Here is a 20,284-nt window from a genome sequence, read left to right as displayed (position 1 = left end):
TTTATTAGTTTTCTTTTGGCTTTTATTACCGCCTCTTCCAAAAATATAATAAATTAAGAGTGAGCTTTTATACTTTTGATCAAAAGCTGCAGTTTAAAATTCTGCAAATAGTGTACTAATTAATTGATTAACTGAGATATCGATTGAATCTTTCTTTTCTATGCTTATTCCGTAAGCGATAACCTAAATCGCTGATCTCATCCGTCGCAATTGTAAGAGTGAAAAAAGCAACAGAAGTCGCAGTTAGCACCGCCCCTGTCAACAACCCTATCCCCTCCAGATAACGTTTACAAAGCCGGTCAATCATCATTCTATCTCATTTCTTCCTTTCTTTTTCTTTCTCCTTATTTCACTTACCTTCATGAGCCGTCACTGGTGTGCAGAAGTGGGGATCCACACACTCTGACCCACAAGTAGGCCCTGATCTCTACTCAGTCAGTGTTCATCAAACGAGTCGAAGTAAACGATGTGGGTATGCACGGCGCAACATTGTAAACGTCGTTGAACTCTCTCGTCAGTGAAGAAAAATAGTTTGACACGCACGTGATCGGAACCGTGCAAACGGAACAGTGCACCAATCTTGGTGATTTCCTTCTCTCTTTCTCTTTTTTTCTCTTCTTCTTTCTTCTTTCTTGTTTTCTCCTATCAAGAAACAAACGAAGACAGCACAGGGAGGTTGAAGATGATACTGAGAGCTGCCCCCGAGGGCATTGTCCTTCTGCTCGCGCTCATCGGGTTAGTTGGCGGGCAGGATGATGATTCTTTGGCCAGTACCTTTTTGTCAGGTAAAAATTCTCGATTGTCCATTTTTATTAATGTAAATTAACTTTAATCTTGGTTTAATTCCTTCATTCTTTATTTTTTTCTAATTTTTTGAAGAAGAAGAAGATAAAAAGTAATTTAAATTAAGATTAAATCCAGGGTTTATAATCATATTGTATAAATCGAATGACTAAAAACTGAAAACACAAGCAATGTTCTTATAAAAGTTTACTGTTTTATAAAAAACTGTTACGTTTACTGTTTAATAAAAGTACGGTACTATTAGCATTGCGTCCGAGAAAAGCTTTGTTGCGCTAATTATACGGATGTTTTATTAGCTACACATCCGTAAGTATTTCTTTATTATTGTTACACTTATATGAAATTGTTACTTCTACCACATTTTAAAAAGACTTGTCATAAATATATATAATTCTCATTAAATAATTATAAATTTTAATTATACACTTATCAGAGTCCGACCGAAACTTTTGCCGAAACTAAATTGAAATACTCGACTACATGTTAATTTTAACCGAAATCGAAACCGAAACTAAAATTAAAAAATAGGAATTCTAAGGCCATATGTATGGGCATGCCTATATATCATTTTTTTCATTAATATCATAATTTATTGAAACAATAATTAAATTTCGGCCAAAATTAAAAACCGAAATTTCGTTATGTGTCAATTTTGATCAAAGAATATAAAAGTACTTCTTCTTTATAAACATCATAATTTATTTATTGAAATAATAATTACACATATTAAAATTAATATGTATAAAGTACTATATGGTTTCAGTCGAAACTGACACGTAATGAGTTTCGTTTTCAATTTCGATAGAAGTTTCGAAACTCTACCACTTATATATGTTACATATACAATGTCCGTTAAAAGGCACCGGTTGAATCTCGGAAAGCATGAATTTTTTAGAAAAATGTTTTAAACAAAAATTGTAGGATTTAAAAAGAAATGTTATTTAGGGCATGATCCCGAGCAACATTCAGAGGTTTTAGTCGTCGGTCGGACATCTTGGGTAATATTAATAATGATGGTACTACAACTTTCAAGTTTTATAATTTGAAAAATATTTAATGAAAATGAACTTTATTGTAGCGTTTTGAAAAATTTTTGACATTGGCTATTAGATTCTGTAATAAAAAATAAGGTATCTAATTTAAAAAAATTAATGTAATCTTGACTTGACATTGGTGATTCTATCCAAGATCAAACTATTAAGAGCATTAAATAGATCTTTAAACCTTACAATTTTTATCTAAAATTTTTTTCTAAAAAATGCATGCTTTTCGAGATATTGAGCCGGCCCGGAATTTTTAGCAGGCACTATACAATAATAATATATATTACCAAACAATAATGTAACATACAAGATTCCTGCAAGATTCCTGGAATGATATTTGCACTATCGGTACTATTTAACTACTGTTTAACATACATTACTTGTGTACGCGCGCATGTGTGTGTGCATGCATACACGCGCAATAAATATATATAATATGTGAGTAATATCGCGTTGTTAAAATAAACTATTTGAAATAAAATGTGTATTTAAGTCACTTTTCAGTTTTGTTAAATCGCATCGAATCGAGTTGGTTTCTTCTCTCCTAATTATTAGTAAAGTGGCGCGATTTTTGTATATGCGATGCACGTAATATACAACCGACAAAAAGTTACCTGGTGGCGGCCTCGAGAAATAGAAATTCGCGTGCGCCAATGGCATTTATGCTGCGGCAATACGCATTTATAGGTAGAATCTGGAAGGATGGACTGTGTTCCACTTTTAGGAATTGTGCAGCGGATGACGGTCGATTCACTGGCGGTAACAAGGCCGTTGCTGACATGAACTTTAAAAACTAGGAAGTGACGCGATCGTCTTTTAGGTTTACCTTTTACTCAATTTATTCATTATTCACAGAGTCGAATCTCCGATCAGCTTGATTTTTCGCTACTGTTATTACAATAAGCAAAATTAGTCATTGCCGTTTCCATTCAAGAGGTAATACATTTTAATGTTTTCTATTTAATACTATATCAAAATTTTTTATAAATCCAATGCGTCTTGAGTTATTAAAAAGATCTTTCTAACTTGGAGAACTTTTAAAAGTTATTGAGTTTTATCTAAATTATTTACTGCTCTCCAGTAATACAGAGTTACAAAATATTGTATAAAAACTATGTATAAAGAAAGTAGAATGTCGGGCGATTAAGAGCATTTAATAACGCGGTAATTAGTGACAAATAATAAAGTTCTCTTTTTGGTGGGACTCTCCTCGCTGCACCCTTTGACTATTTATCTGAATTTTTATTCAAAGTTACTTATTGACAACGCTGAAGATGACTCGAATGAAGTTGAAATGTAATCATATAAGATCTCTAAAATACAGAACTTTATTATTACGCACTAATTACCACGTTATTAAGTGCTCTCAATTGCTCGACATTCTACTTTCTTCATTGCTATTATTTCGAGAGCCCGAATTTTTACTTTATTTTATTGTAACAATGTTTAACATAAAGAATATAAAATGTGAGATCAAACTTTCCAAGTCACAAACACAAGTTGATTTAGTTTGAATGCGAAAAACACTATCAAAAGATCGGTCAATTTTTTAAAATAACGGAGAGTCAGTTCCTTAAAGCGTAGGGATATCCTAATACGAAGCGAGTGAAAGGTTTACGAAAATTACAAAAACCGATCCTAATTAAGACTTGTGTGTATTTCCTAGAGCATAGGCTAAAACATGATCTATATGATATTAGGCTGCGAAACTTTGATTGGAAACTTGGATTGCATTCTAAAATTTACTGCCAACACTAATCTATAGTTTATGTTACATGCACTATAAATTTTCAATACTGACAGTAAATTTTGAAACACAGTCTTAGTTACAGCTTAGCGCGGTAAATGTTTCTGCGTTCTGAGGACCGATATTCATAGTTCAGTCCATCAAGACTGTCTTAAAATACTAATACCTTCTGATTAGGTGACTATTGAATATTGAATTGATAAATAACCGTGCGATTATAACTCAACATTAGCCTATTAGATTTCATCACTTCGGTATCTTAGATTCAAATTTCATTGATTTTCGAAAATTATAAAACTATAAAAGCGATTATAATTAATAAATTATGTGAAACACGTTGTTGTAACATATATGTAAAATATCGTTTAAAAAATACTAAATTTATTTAATAAATTAAGGATATATGATCGATCACTTGCGGGGTAGATAGTGAGGAGAATATTCTATTGTTCTGGCTATTGTTTTATATTGATAATGCTAATCTAATATATGAAAATCTTTTAATAATAAGAAAAGCTAATTTATGATTTATTAAAATTAAAAGATAACAATTGATTGCTAATTTTTAATTATGAATCATAATAGTAATATTCTATGAGGGGAGAGATTCCGTTTGCTTACAAATCGATTGCTTACAGTATCGTTTGTCTACATCACTTTTGCCGATAGTTTGTTTACACACAAAAATTATTGTCTACAGTTCGATTACCTACATGCACTTTTACACACAAATAAAAATTTTAGAAACGGAGTTACTTTTGCCTACATATATTATTGCCTACAAGTATTATTGCCTACAGCTCTATTGCCTATGTGCATTTTTGTGCACAAATAAAAATTTTAGAAACAGAGTTACTTTTGCCTATATTATTATTGCCTACAGCTCGATTACCTACATGTATTATTGTCTACAATTCGATTGTCTACATGTATTATTGTCTACAGTTTGATTGCCTACAAGCACTTTTGCGCACAAATATAAAATTAAAGTTAAGTAAGAAAATAATTTATAGTTTTAGGAAATCTGTCATATGAACAGTGGGATGTCAGCATAGACTGTGTCCGCTTGAAATATTTTTTCAAAAAAATCTAACCCTAACCAATCCCCATTTTTTAGTGTGAGATGGTCCTCATTTCGCATGGAAGGTTGTGAGGCAATAATGTATGTAGGCAATAATATAATACATGTATTATAATAACAATAGGTTATAAACAAGCATATATATTCAATCACATATTTGTGTCAGGAGAAGCAAGCCGCAAATCTGGAAATAAACTATTAGTAAAACTATTTGATTATTCAGTCGTAGTTTTTTCGCAAGCTATTGAGAAGAGATACTATTAGATTATTGGGAAAACTATTCAGATAAATATTGGAAAAATTAATTAATTCAGTGTTACTTCTAAAATAAATATTAGTGTTTAGCATCATATTTCAGAATATATATGACAAAATTATGATAAAAAAAAAAGGTTTCCTCCTGAAATCAGAATCTAATTTTATGCTCTCTAACTGTCACCCATCCAAAGCTGTTCTTTATCCAGTGTTGCTTGACTTCTACGATTGTATGGAAACTGCTTCTTCGATGACCCACGAATCCTGAATATTTATAGATGTATAATTGTGACATATCTAGTCAACAGATATTGTCAAAAAGCTCATGTATATGTTAAAATATACGTGAGTATTTAATTTCATAAACGAATCTAAAAAATTTTAGTTTAATTTTTCCAACGAATAGTTTGACTACAAGGATGAATATTTTGATTATATCTGATATGGCGTTATAATCTCTGATTATAGGCTTAATGAATTATACAATAATTAGGCGCAGTTTATTTAAATAGTCATTATTATGGATGTAGTTTTTTCTAACTATTGAAAGCCAGTAATAATATAATATAATATAATATATATAATATATAATATATAATCATTCATATATATATAACTATTAAAATAGTTCGCTGTAAGGATCATTATGGATAATCTGATTAGAAAATCAATAATCACTCCGTTAAAAGCTATTGGGAAATGATTATTGCAAATAATTCGACTAGTGCAATCAATAATCATTCCGTTAAAAACTATTGAGAGTGATTATTGTGAATAATCTGATTATTGGATAATAAATACTCATTATTAAAGAGCGAATAATCATTATTAAAATCCAATAGTGATTATTGGCTTTTCAATAGTTTATTTCCGTAAGAGTAATGTCAAAAGTCAACAGCATTGCCAAGTTTTCCACGTATATTTCTTTAGTTGCTCAAATGCATGCTTTTATCAGCTTTTTGCTTCTATACAAATAAATTACACAATGAATAGAGTTAAAATTCTTACAAGGATGTAAAAAAATGTTTTTTAACTATGTATGTATATGATTTTTATGTGGATCGAAGCATTTTAAAAGTAACTAATTATGTAATATATCAGTTATTTAATGCATTTGTCATAAGATACCATGCATAAAACTCTAACTTTAGCTCTTTCTTTCTTAAAAATTACACGGTCAATCGATTTGAAATTTTAATATCAGGGTTCGGCATGATTTGCACTTCTCGACTGATTTTCTCGGCTCCGCCTTCCGTTTCTCTTCCTCATCGTTTTACGCGCAGTTCAAATGCTGCTTAGTAGATCGGCTTAAGGAATTTGTGGCCCAAAAGTTCAAACTCCTCTTTACTCAGAAGAATAATTCGATAATAGTTCTGTTACTAAAAAAAAAACCCTGTTTTTCATCCAATTTTAATATATGAACAATATATAAACATAAAAGTTATGCGTTTCTTCCGTGTCCAGATCCATTCTTGAAATGTTAACGTTTCGTGAACCTTGCAATCCACTTCATCAAGCGAAGAGCAGCCTGATACTGAGCTGTTCCTCCGGGTCGTTCCTTTTTTATACGCTACTTGTTGGAATGGTCGGGGGAAAGAAGAGAATTATGGGAGAGGGGGGGGGAAAGACGGGAGGGGGGGAATTGGTTAATTTTCAATAACCGGGAGAATGGTTTTCTATATTTTATTTATGTTGTAGTCATTATCTCTATTTAGATTGTTAGGATTCTGTATCTCTATGGCTTCTCTATACTTCCTTGGAAAGTATGAAGTAATGTTGGCTATTGTGGTCGTTTTATCAAACAGTATTTGATGTTCTGTTTCGATGTTGTGTTCTCATAATGCTGACTGCGTGAGGTGTTTTAGTCTGACATCACGTTAGTGATGTCCTTTTATCCGTAGGTTGATCATTCTCCTGGTTTCTCCAATGTATACTTGCCCGCAGGTACAAGGTATTTTGTATACTCCTGCGGAGCTTAGTGGAAGTCTTTGATCTTTAGGATTTCTTAAGATTTGTCCTATCTTTTTGGATGGTTTAAAGATAGTTTGGATATTGTGTTTGTTTAATATCCTGTCAACCCGATCTGTTGTTCCTTTGACATATGGAAGAATGGATAGAATCCTTTCGTCTTGTACAATCAACTAACTTGTACATAGAGCTTTCACCATCTCTGACAAAGAACATCTACAGACAGAACTCAACCACTTAAAACTAGCCTTACAGAAAAACGGACACGACAAAAAAGACATAATTAAAACATAATTAATAAACATGCAAACAAGACAGCGGTCTCTGACACACAATCAGACAAAAGGATTCTATCCATTCTCCCAAATGTCAAAGGAACAGATCGGATTGACAGGATATTAAACAATCACAATATCCGAACTATCTTTAAACCACTCAAAAAGATAGGACAAATCTTAAGAAATCCTAAAGATCAAAGACTTCCACTAAGCTCCGCAGGAGTATACAAAATACCTTGTACCTACGGGCAAGTATACATTGGAGAAACCAGGAGAATGGTCAACCTACGGAAAAAAGGACACCAACGTGATGTCAGGCAGCTAAAACACGTCACGCAGTCAACATTATCAGAACACAACATCGAAACAGAACATCAAATACTGTTTGATAAAACGACTACAATAGCCAACATTACTTATACTTCCAAGAAAGTATAGAGAAGCCATAGAGATACAGAAACATCCTAACAATCTAAATAGAGATAATGGCTACAACATAAATAAAATATGGAAAACCCTTCTCCCGGTTATTGAAGACTAACCAATTCCCCCCCCCCTGTTTCTCCCCCCCCCCTCACCCACAATTCTCTTATTTCCCCCCACCACTCCAATAAGTTGCGTATAAAAAAGGAACGGCCTGGAGGAATAGCTCTGTATCAGGCTGCTCTTCGTCTTGATGAAGTGGATTGCAAGGTTCATGAAACGTTGGCATTTCAAGAATGGATCTGGACATGGAGGAAACCCGCAAAACGCATAACTTCTATATAGAAAGTACCCGTGGAAGCTTCAAGAATATTATCAAATATATAAACATGTTTTCCATTTTTTATTTAACGAGTATAATTGTTCGTAAAACAATTTTTGTCGTCTATACTTACAAGATACAATACAGTTGTAAATGTTACAAAAGAAGCACATAAAGAAACACTATAAACAATTTCATTTTATTAAGAAACTTTTGTGGTACTTATATACCTACACACAAATTTTTTTTCTTAATTTATTGTGCGCAAATTCACTAATTAAATCAGTAAAATCAAGATTTTTCATCAATTTACTCTCTATTACTAATAATGCTCATTATGATATAATAGTGTACTTTCAGTCATTATGGATCGATATTATGTAATTGGATACTTTTCAATAATAAATGATTTAATAAGACCGTAATGCGAATATACAAAAAGTAAGAATATTAAAGCCTATAATGATCGAAGCTGTATCTTTAATGCTTCAAATAATTCAATGTAAATTATATATACAGAGTAACTCCAAATTTTGGCATCCGTCCTAAGCAGGTAAAACGGACTAAACTGAGTCGAAAAATCCTCTACCATTTTGCGATGCTCGCCGTTCAAAGGACTCGGTGTGGCGCGCTTACTAAGCCATCCCCGCTGCTCACGGCCCATGCGCCGTATGATCGGTGGGCCGTATCTTCGACAATAATAGATCGGACGGACGCGTGTATTCGACTATCTTTAAACGTTAATATCTCATTAACTATTACGAGCATTACAAAATGGTAGAGGACTTTTCGACTCAGTTTAGTCCGCTCTACCTGCTCAGAATGGATGGGGCCAAAATTTGAAACCACCCTGTATATATATATATATATATACGAGTATATATATATATGGCTGAATTATATGGCTTCACTCGTCCCGAGCAGGTAGAGCGGACTAAACTAAGTCGAAAAGTCCTGTACTATTTTGCAATGCTCGCAATAATTAACGAGATATTAACGTTTAAAGATAGCCGAATACGCGCGCCCGCCCGACCTATTGCCGAAGGTACGGCCCACTGAGTGCACGGCGCGCGGAGAATGGGGCAAGCGCTCCGCTCACCGCGAGTCTCTAAGCTCGAACGGCTAGACGCGCCTACTAGGCCATCGTCGTTCCTCGCGGCTCGCGCGCCGTGCGCTCGGTGGGCCGTATCTTCGACAATAATAAGTCGGGCGGACGCGCATATTCGGTTATCTTTAAACGTTAATATCTTATACATATATATACCTGTATATAAAATCTATATTATTGGATAATTTTCTTTATGCATACGGTTATATGCCTATGTAAGTTTGTATGGATATATCCTTAATGTAGAACAATACAATTACACTCAGTGTTGCACTAGTTCTTCTCGTCCAATCGTGATGTGTCTAATCGGAATTCATGGTCTGCGTGGTGACCGGCGTCATAAGATATAAACAAATTCTAGAGACTTCTGGTTTTGTATTGTATATATATGAGTGCATTCATTTACGCAGCAATTAGTGCATTTATATTTATCCTTGTTATTCACACAATGTTAAAGGATAAAATAATACAGTTACACTAATTGCTGCGTAAACGAATGTACTCAACATGTACGTTCAGATTTAAAAAACATAGAAATGTGTGTCTTTTTTACTATTATAATATTGTATTTTATTATACGAGGAATGGAAAATAAAAAATTTTTAATTATTTATTTGCATGCTATTATTTACTTTTTATCAATGAAATATAATTTTAAGCTAAGACTAAGAGGCCCCCTAAGAAGATAGGACCTGGAACTACAGCCTCCTTAGTCCCTCTCTCGCCCCTTTAAGCCAGGGCTGACGCTTAGGAGCGTATAACGTTCGTAGACATGAGATCTATCCGCTTTGGGCGCTCACATTGTAAACTTCATTTTATCATTTTCTTTCGTTCATAACTGAAACAGAATGAAGCATTGCGTAAGCGCTCAATCTTACGCATGGTGGAATTAATAAGGCGTAATGCATTGCACATCATGTCACATGGAGGGGGTAGCTTATAATTTCGACCAATCAGTTATGCCCCACGGAGAGGAGCGCGTATTTTAAATGTATAATTTTAATTGAAAATAAAAATGCTATATTTATGTTGAAAATTAATTATATAAATTAAGTTAGAAAACGTCAATAACAATGGATGGCAGTAAATAATGGTCGAAGCTGAGTCTCCATTTCGACTGTCGTCTAATTTTGTTAAATTAGCTTAATTTTACTAATTGGCTACCTATCCAAGATACACTGTAAATGTGTCAGCTGATACTTGGCGTTATGCTATCAGCCATATTTGAATTTTGCATCGTGAGGCATAACTGATTGGCTCTCCACTACTTTTGGACGACTGCGCATTAAGGAAACGCTTCAGTTTATATTCCACCATAATTTTACGCATGAGCGTCCGAAGGATGAACTTCATGTCTACGAGCGTGTAAGAGTGAATCTGTATTTTTAATTTGCTTTTTTATTGAGTGCTATACGATTTTTCTTTACCGAGTTATTGAACGTTGAAGCAAAAGTGGTCATTTTTGTTTCAATGTTTAATAACTCGGTGAAAAAAAATTGTATTCAATAAAAAAGCAAATTGAAGATAAAGATTCACTCTTTCGACTGTTGTAAACCGCATTTTTATATGATTTTTACTTCACGCCATAGACCTTTATAAAGTTTGTACAAAATTTTCAAATTTGATAGGTATCCATTTGTATCCGTATAGCTCCATAAAAGATCAGTCAGATTGAAATATCTATTAAGAGTTCAACCTTTAAGATGCTTTTTTAACAATATCATTATGATCATTTAGAATTAGCGTTAAAAAGGCCAAAATCAAGATTTACTCTGCGGAAAATAATTACGAAACGTTTTAAATAACGTTTTAAAGCTTAAATCCATAACCTTCGAATGTTTCAAATCATGTTTCTATGTAATTTTATTATGAGATCTTTACCTTCAATTTGCTTTTTTATTGAGTGCTGTACGATTTTTCTTCACCGAATTATTAAACATTGGAGCAAAAGTGGTCATTTTTGCTTCAATATTTAATAACTCGATGAAAAAAAATCGTACAGTATATTTACTGTATCCGTATATCGCCATAAAGAATCAGTCAGATTGAAATATCAATTACCGATTTCGAAAGTAAAGATTTCAAGCTTTTAAATGCTTTTTTGATTTTTTGTCTGCGATAATTTTTTAATGGGTGTTCTAAATATTACGCAATTTTGAGCGTGTTTTAAAGTTCCCTATTTTTTGTTAAGTAGTGTATATGAGAAACAATATATTTTATTTGAAATATAATTTTGTCATAGCAATCCATTTACTTTTTAGCATATTTACTTTTTTTTCTTTATAAATTATTTACTTCAGATTTTTTTACATTATTGCAATCAACAATCAATATACATACATATATTATTTATCAGTCAGTCCATCATAAAATATAGGTTTTTTTTTAGAAGAAAAGTGTAATTCTAATTTCTCTTTCAACGAAAATTACAATTAAATATCGACATTTAAAAATTTTTTAAATTGTACTTTAATTGACTTTTCTGAGCTTGGAAATACTGTTTGGAAGTACTCCATTATTTTTTATATCGTTTTTATTAATCTTAGAAAATGTTTTTTAGTAAAAGTATAGGTTAGGGGACCAAGCTCCAATGACCTTAACCTTGACATTTGTTGTTAAGGTCATGGTCTTGAGTGACTTCCAACAGATTTTAGTTGTCGCTCGTTATCTGTTAAATAAATTTTCTGTTTTAAAAACAAAAATATTTTTTGAAGACTTTTTTTTATATAATATTCGTTAAAATAAAAAATTTGTGGTTTTAAACGCCTTCACACGAAATTCATCTCACCTCTCCTTCTGCCTACGAACGCACGATTTACGAGTGAGATCTACATTACAATCCCTTGCGTGCCTCTAAGCAGAGAGGGGAAATGGGGTGAGCCTCGCTTTGAGTGGAGTCGTTACGCTTCTTGGCAAGGCGAAAAGTGGAATAGACCTCGCTTTCCATAGAAAGTCATACGCTCTTATACAGCAGGAGAGATGGAGTGGATCTCGGCTTCCCATGAAAAGTTGAACGTTCTCAAGCAGAGGGAAGTGGGATATTACTTAATATTGTATATACATGTATAGCAGAAATGTGACGTTATTTCTTAAACTTATTTTATTTAACTTATTAAACTTGTTTTATTTATAACTTTTTAACGGGCGATAGCTAAAATTTGTTGGAAGTCACTCAGGATCATGACCTTGACAGCATATGTCAAGGTCAAGGTCATTGGAGCTTGGTTCCCTAACCCATATTTTTATCTCTAATTCATAAAATCATTAATTGCGTTGCACGAAGAATTCAGTCGCAAGCGCAACTCTGCATAATCATTCATTATCGAGTCTGAAATCAAGTCGCGGCGTTAGACGAAAGACGTGCGATGATCGGAGACAGATGTACTCGTACATGCGGTCTGAGTCAAGCTGCTCATTAACCGTTATGTTTGTTTGGTCCGTTATGTCTACCAAAGTGAAATCAACCGAGGGGTATCATTTAGATAGATTTCTTGACGGGATCTGCAGACTTATTTTGTAAGTCTTAACGCAGTTAAGTTTTGTTATCATTGTAAAGCTACTGTAGTGGTATTCTATAACTCGTTATGTGCTCATAACAACAGTTGCGCTAATATTTTATATAGTAAAAAAGCTGCGCAAATGTTATTATGTACACATAACAATTGCATAACAAGTTATAGAATACAAAACTCTGCACAGCTTTTTTTTTTATCATGGTAAAAGAGCTACGCAACGGCATTATAACAATAATAAAATTTGCGTTATATACACTATTCAACAAAAAATAGGAAACACTTTCGAACATGCTTAAAATTGCGCAATATTCAGAACACCGTAACTTGGTGAAAATCATAGACAAAAAATAAAAAAAACATTTATTCACCGAGTTATTAAACGTTGAAGCAAAAGTGATCATCTTTGCTTCAATAACTCGATGAAAAAAATCGTACAGCAATCAACAAAAAAGCAAATTTTTGTGTGATGTTTACTTCATGCCATAGACTTTTGTAAAGTTTTTTTAATTTTGTCGGGTATCCATTTGTGTCCGTACATCTCCATAAAGGATCAGATTGAAATATCAATTATCGATTTCGAAAGTAGAGATTTAAATCTTTTAAATGTTTTTTTATATTTTTTGTCTGTGATTTTCACCGAGTTACGATGTTCTGAATATTGCACAATTTTGAGCCTGTTCTAAAGTATTCCCTATTTTTTGTTGAGTAGTGTATTATAGAATAGGTCTATTGCCTCTTTCTAAATATAATTCAGTATGTAATTGTTATGTGTTCATAATTCTAGTTGTATAAATATTTTATATAGTAAAAAAGCTACTAAATATATAACAATTGCATAATGAGTTATAGAATGTTTTTGATGAAATAAAAGGTTACCATTTCCCATACTTGTCGCTATCGATAACAAAATCACAGTAATCTCTTGGTTTAGAAGATGAACAAGGATTATGGGAAGAAGGGCCTGCGATTAAATGTTCAATATTATTATTATTGATTAAAATATAATATTATTAAAATCATTATTATTACTGCTATCTATATTATTACTATTTATACTAGTATTATTATTACTATTATTATTATTATTATTATTATTCAAATTTGCTAAGAATTTGCGTAGGCTTCATTTACCATTTATTTGGTAGGAATCGACGGAACTCCTTAAGCCGCTGACCTCTTTGACGTTTAGCAACGCGTCGAAAAAAATGGGAGTGTGGTGATTGGTTATCCATTATGAAATTTAAGAAGTAAAATAATAAGAAAAAGAAATTGTTTTTATACGTAGGCTGCTGGAAAAGTTTCTGCAAACAATGAAAAAAAACATGTAAAATTCGGTAAATGACTTTATTGTTTTTCGAAGTATTCGCCTTTAAGATCGATACATTTTTGCATACGCTCGAACCAAGCAGTTCCGAAGCATTTTTTCCACTCTAAGACTGTAACCTCAGAAATCAGTGTACGAAATGTTTCAACAGCTGCTTCAGGCGACTCAAATCGCTCACTACGCATCTTATTTTTAATGTTTGGGAACAAAAAGAAGTCATTAGGTGATCAATCAGGTGAATACAGATGACAATGAGTCATCAATTCGACATTATTACTGGATAAAAAATCAACGGTTTGACGTACTGTATGACAGCTGGCGTTGTCACGATGAAGAATGATGCGACGATTTCGGTTTGTTCTACGCAATTCATTTATGACTTCTGGCAAACAAATTGTTGTATACCAATCAGTATTTACAGTCCTTCGATCCTCTAAAGCCACGGTTGTCACATGTCCGATATAACCGAAGAAACAAGCAATCATTTGCTTGGCAGTACTGCGTGAACGAACAACTTTTGTTGGTTTCGGTTCATTTTGAAATACCCAAACAGTGGATTGTTGTTTACTTTCGGGCTCAGCAGTTTACTTTCCAGCAGCTTATGCTCTGCATTAAAATGGAAATAGGAGAAAGATATGAGGATTCAGCAGATAAATGGAAGAATGGGAAAGTGAAGTTAGCGAATATAGAATCTATCCAGTAATTCGATAAATATTGGAGAACGAGGATGATAGGTGATCTATTGAACTCGAACGGTGGAAATAAAGGATTAAAAGGAATAATGAGAAACTGGAAGGGAATTTATAATATTAAAATATAATAATAACGATTGATGCATAATACGGTGTAAGAAAAGAAAAAAAAAAAAGGAAAAAGAAAAAACAAAGGGCAGAAATGAGTGACTCATCTTTCAAAGTCCCGCTCGGATAAATGAAGCGCTATTTTTCTGGCTGACTCTGAGTTCGTCTTCAAACGAATAGCTCGAAGAAAAGTGGATGTTGGGCACAAATGTTAGATGAATTATTGCATTTAAACTCATTGAACGACTGAATTGCTACTGCTTCTGCTTCTACTTTTGTTACTGTTAATACTGCGCTCGACTAGCGAGATCGCGGTATATAAGAATATCTTTGGGAGTGGATCTTTGAGGGATGTAGAAGGTACATAGAATTTTTGTGCAAATATGAAAATAAGAAGTACAATCTTCAATGGCCTTGATCTTGACAAATGTTATTCAGGTCGTGATCCTGGACAACATTCAAGAAGTTTTAGCCGTCAGTTGGACTTGGGTAATGCTAATGCTGAGTCACGATACTGTAACTTTCAAGCCTTATAACTCGCAAAATACTTAATAAAAAATATTTTATTATAGTGTAAAAATATTTTAATATAGTTTTGAAAAGTTCTCGTGATAAGCTACAAGAATATATAATGAAAAATGAGGAGTTTTATTTAAAAAATTCAAAGTGATCTTGTCCTGACCTTGACGACGCCATTTAAGGTCAAACCAATATGGCATCATCTTATGTCCCTCTTGAAGTCCCAAAATTTTTGTTTGAAACATTTTTCTGAGGAAGGCTCAAAAGTGAGCCGAAACATGTAAACGCGTTTCAGTTAATAAAGAAGTTTCACACTTCATAGATATATTATTTGCGCGATGTCTTCTGCGCTTGACTCCTATTACTCGTATCCTTTTCAGTTCTTTGAAACATTTTTCCCTAAAATGCACTGTTCAAAAGATATTTGAGGTGATCGATTAAAATGGGATAACCTGTATATAATATGTATTCATAATATTATTAAAATCGAACAAAACAAGATTAAATATTTTAAAGTTATTATCATTTCTTGCGTAATATACATGTAATGATAAAAATTGAGTTTTGAGAAAACAAATCATTTCAAAGGACAGCTACCTGAAATACTGTCTTTTAAAATAAAAAATATATGATCACTATATATTAAGTAAAAGAAAATAATTTATGATAAAATTTTTAATAAAACATTATATATTTTATTAATTATTTATACTACACATTATTATTAATATTATATATATTATTAATTTCCTTATAATAAATCTATACAAATATGTTGCTTAATTTCGTACAGATATCTATTTTTCGTTGATGTCCAATTTTTTCCAATACTTGTTGCCTATAATGCACGACGTTTAGTCACATGAAAATATTTTTATTACGTAGCCTTTAGCTGCAGAATTAGTGCAAAATGGGGTTGCACACTCAATCATTTTGCAATTATTTTTAATAATCTTCTAATAAATCATACTAATCTTCAAGATTAAAAAAACGTATCACGACTTACGAGAAACTATCAAAGTTAGAAACTAGAGACCTCTTTAAGAGAAAGAAACCATGAAAAAAATCTCTAACTAGAGTCTCTGTTCCTCATGTCGCGACTCTTATTAGAGGGTCTCTAGTGTAGCTAAGAATAAAAGTGGGTGGCTAGAGCAAACTTTAGTTGCCTTATGTAAAAATTATTATCGTTAGTTTGCGGTCTCTTCTTAGAATTATATCTACAGAAAAATATCATCGCCAGTTACGAATGCATGGTGTAGATGACTTTATGATAAACGAAATTCCTCTTCAAATCTCAAAAGTTTAGTTATGATTTTTAAACTTCCACAGCAAACTTGATATCTAGTCTTTGTTTAGTTAGTCACCGGTATTACATTTTAACTCTAAAGGTATGGAGTTTGTACTAGGAATTGATTTACTTATTCGTTCTATTAAAAGGAGAATCTATTGTGATCCTTTGTCTTGAACGGACCGTGATCTCTACATCTGAAATTTTATCGTCTCCAACAGTCCATAGTTGATATTTTGATATGAGGTGGAAGAAAAGACATTACTCTTTTTGACTCTCTCCATAAACAGTCTAGTGACTATTGAAATATTGAGTAAACATTAAATATTAAACAAGGAGAAAGATCATCCTCTGTCCTTATTTAACATTTAATGTTTATTTAACATTTAATATTTATAAAAAAAAATTTAACAAAATTAGCATATTTAAAGTATATAAAAGACAAAGAGTGCCAAGAGAAAGGTGAGAACGAACCGAAGCATCGGAGGCATCTAAGCGACGTTTCCGAACGCAGCCAAAATTATCACTCTAATGGTTTTGAGACAAAAGTCATCATGTGATCTTTTTTGTCGCTGAAATGACCAGTTTGAAGCGGCTCGTGAAAATGTCTTAAGAACCAATCGCTTGGTGAATAAGCTGTATTCCGAAACTCATCGAAAATAAAGTGTTGCGATCTTTCTGTGATCGGCTATATAACTAATTTACAGATATAACTAATTTATAGATATAACTAATTTCGTGGCGATGCTCTATCTTTAAGCTCTATTCTATAATATCTTTTTTGTTTCTTGTTTCTTGTTGTCTATTTTTTACTTGCCTTTTTGCTTCTTATCTGGTTTTTTGTTTTCATCCAAGATAAAGTTAACGAACTTCGGAAGAAACAGGGAACCATAACAAAAAATATAATTATTGTTAAAGATCGCAAAGGGGGAGGGGGAGGGAAGTAAGAAGTAAAAAGAAAAAAATAAGAAAAACATAGAGTAACATATTGTAGAGTAGACTTTAAAGTGAGCACTTGTGGCGGAGTCCTTACTTAGAGAGAGCTTACTCGCGGACGCATAAATATCCGGTAAGGAAAAGGTTAATAGTGTCATATACTTAAGAGAGACGTTCCTTTAATATACTTAATTTATGGAAGCAAAAAATACATTAATAATATATAATTACTAATAATAGTGAGAATTATGTATTAATCCTTCTACGTATCTACAAGAATCATTCTTTAATAACCAAATAACTGAGATATTTTCCCTAAATAGTAAAATGGTTTTATATAATATTGCTTGATGAAATGTAATCTGATAAATTCTTTGATTCCACGAAGAAGAATCCCGATAATAGTGAGTTAGCTCTCCGGTCGTTAACTTGATTCTCATGTTTGTCAAGATCAAGCTTGTGTTCATCCTTGACCACTTTTTGTAAATGTAGTCTTGCCAATGAATTACATATGCAGGAATGCGTTCGTCGATGGTGCCTTGACTACGCCTGCGATATACAGTTACAATTAACGGCGGCAACAGTGTCAGTAATTTCATAAGAGGCTTTCCTCTAATCTCGTTGCCACGAGCTGTGAGGTAACACTGTCCTCGATTAACATCTGGCCCGCGACTTGCACACTCAATTAAATTGATTAAATTGTCTCTCTTCAAGATTAGAAAACTTAAACCGGGTATAACTAACTTAGAATTTGAGACAGTTCCAATTTCGATTGCCTTCATTACTTGTGCTTTCGTGACTTTTATAATGAATATCTCCATTTGATACTTTTGTCTATCTCTTCCTAATTCTTTTATAATTGCAATTGTGATAAATTTGTATATTTATATATGAAAAATGTATTAAGAGCACTAGTTAGCTCTTCTTGATTAAAAAAATCTTCTTAATTTAATAAATACGTGCTCTTTGTGTTTTAATAAAATTATTATATTTATTATTATATAGTTTATAAAGACTAAATAAGTTCTCAGGGAGTTCATTTTGCTGAGCTTTCGGGGACTTAAAAAGAACTCCCTGCAAACCAAAATGAAGCTTCCAGGGAATTCTTAAAAGCGAACATAGCAATTCCCGGAGAAGCTTACAAAAATTTTATGAGTTCTCGAGGAGCTCTCGTGGAGCTTCTCATGCTTTGTGACTATAATGCGAGTTTTTGCTTTAATTATACTAGATGAATTTGGAGAAACTTTATATAAAAGTGTACTACAAAATATTTAAATTATATGTTCTGAAATGTATATGTTCTATAGAAATTTAATTTATTTCTTGTCTTCTTTTAAAAACTTCTTATGCTTTAAGTGTATATTATGTTTAATATATCGAACGGTTCTTTTGAATTAATTTCAATTAAGATTATATGACAATTTAATTTTATCGCAAATAAACCAGTTTTGGATTTTTACCTCAACTAAGTTCGAATTAATATTAGGTGTAGTAAAAAGTCATCGCGTATTTTTTAGCTCAAAGTTGTATATACAATATCTTCGTCAATAATGAATGAAATTCAAATTTAAAAAAAGGGTTTTAAAGCTTGAAATCTCTACTTTTAAAAGCTTATCACATTTTTTAAGTTTATATGAGTTTGATAATTTTTACATACCAAAAACTACGAGCTGAAAAAGACGAAAAATTTTCTTCTCACTTTGTGGATTTGTAACGTGTCCAAAACTAATTTGAGAAAATTTTCGATTACATATCGTGAAAGCTTGATACTTTCCCTACAAAATCGTTTTTTTTAAATATTCCTACGACTTTTGATTACTGAGTTATCGCGGATTAAATAAAAGAATTATTTTGACTTTAATTGCTCATAACTCCATTAAAAATTGTCGTATCGTATAATTTAAAAAAGAGATTTTTAAAGCTGAAACTTTACTCTATTAAGATATATTTATATTGTTGGTAAGAAAGTAATTGCGGTTTTTACTGATAGATGTCTTTTAAAAATACGCGATGACTTTTTACTACACCTAATATAAATTTATATTAGAAATAAAATAATATAAACTTAAAATATTTTAATATATTCAAATTGTTAAATTTGAATTAAAAAAAAAATTTTTTTATGAATAGAAAATATGTGAATGAATTTAAATTATATGAATTTTATTTTTTGTCTTTAATAAATCGAGAATAATAAGAGTAATTTATGTATATGTAGGTTTTTTAAATTCTCTAACGAGCACGGCGAAGATCGCCGACTGTCCAGGAGTATGTGTGCATACGTTGGCGACGATAATGTGCGACGACGTCCTTGAGGATGTGCTGTGTCCTACGATAAGTATGCGATGCTGTCTGCAGGATCCGATAAATGATACCAGTTCGTCTGAAAACGCAATTGACGATGAGGAGCCGTTAACTTCGACCGTGTCTGCGACGATCGTCAAGACCACGACGATTTCTACGACACCTGCGACAACTACGACACTCAGCACATCGACTTCCTTCACTTCGACAAAAACTACACCGGTACGTTCAGCAGATTTATTAAAGAAAATAAATTAGATCGAAAACTACTTTATTAAAGTTATTACTAGAAAGCATATACGAGGTCTGTTCAAAAAGTATCGCAAATTTTGAATTTCCGCGGGTTACGTATATTCGATTCTCGATTTTTTTGTGGCGTTATGTTGGTACTCATGTCTCTCACTTATGCCGACAAGTTCGGCCATTTTAAATGTTCAGTTAATTTTTGACAGCTGCTTTGCTTGCACGTGTTTTGGCTCGTCTTCGATTTTTGCCTATTCCAAAAAATGGATCAAAGAATCTGTATCAAATTTTGTGTGAAAAACAAAATTAAGTGCGCGGACGCATTC

At 32.4% G+C, this 20,284-nt stretch overlaps 1 protein-coding gene across 1 annotated transcript in view; it reads left to right on the top strand.

The window, feature by feature from the left end:
* Positions 1-430: 430 nt before the first annotated feature.
* Positions 431-20,284, top strand: part of LOC108756643 (prothrombin-like) — a 44,191-nt gene continuing 24,337 nt past the window's right edge. Inside the window, exons 1-2 of the mRNA XM_018500619.1 lie at positions 431-785; positions 19,630-19,937. Of these exons, the coding sequence (XP_018356121.1) occupies positions 683-785; positions 19,630-19,937 (411 nt within the window). The 5' untranslated portion in view covers positions 431-682. The remainder of the gene's footprint in view (positions 786-19,629; positions 19,938-20,284) is intronic.

Source organism: Trachymyrmex septentrionalis, unplaced genomic scaffold (assembly GCF_001594115.1).
Source record: "Trachymyrmex septentrionalis isolate Tsep2-gDNA-1 unplaced genomic scaffold, Tsep1.0 scaffold129, whole genome shotgun sequence".
NCBI classification, from domain to species: domain Eukaryota; kingdom Metazoa; phylum Arthropoda; class Insecta; order Hymenoptera; family Formicidae; genus Trachymyrmex; species Trachymyrmex septentrionalis.
The sequence above is the reverse complement of the archived record's forward strand: the minus strand, read 5'-3'. Positions and strand labels throughout refer to the sequence as shown.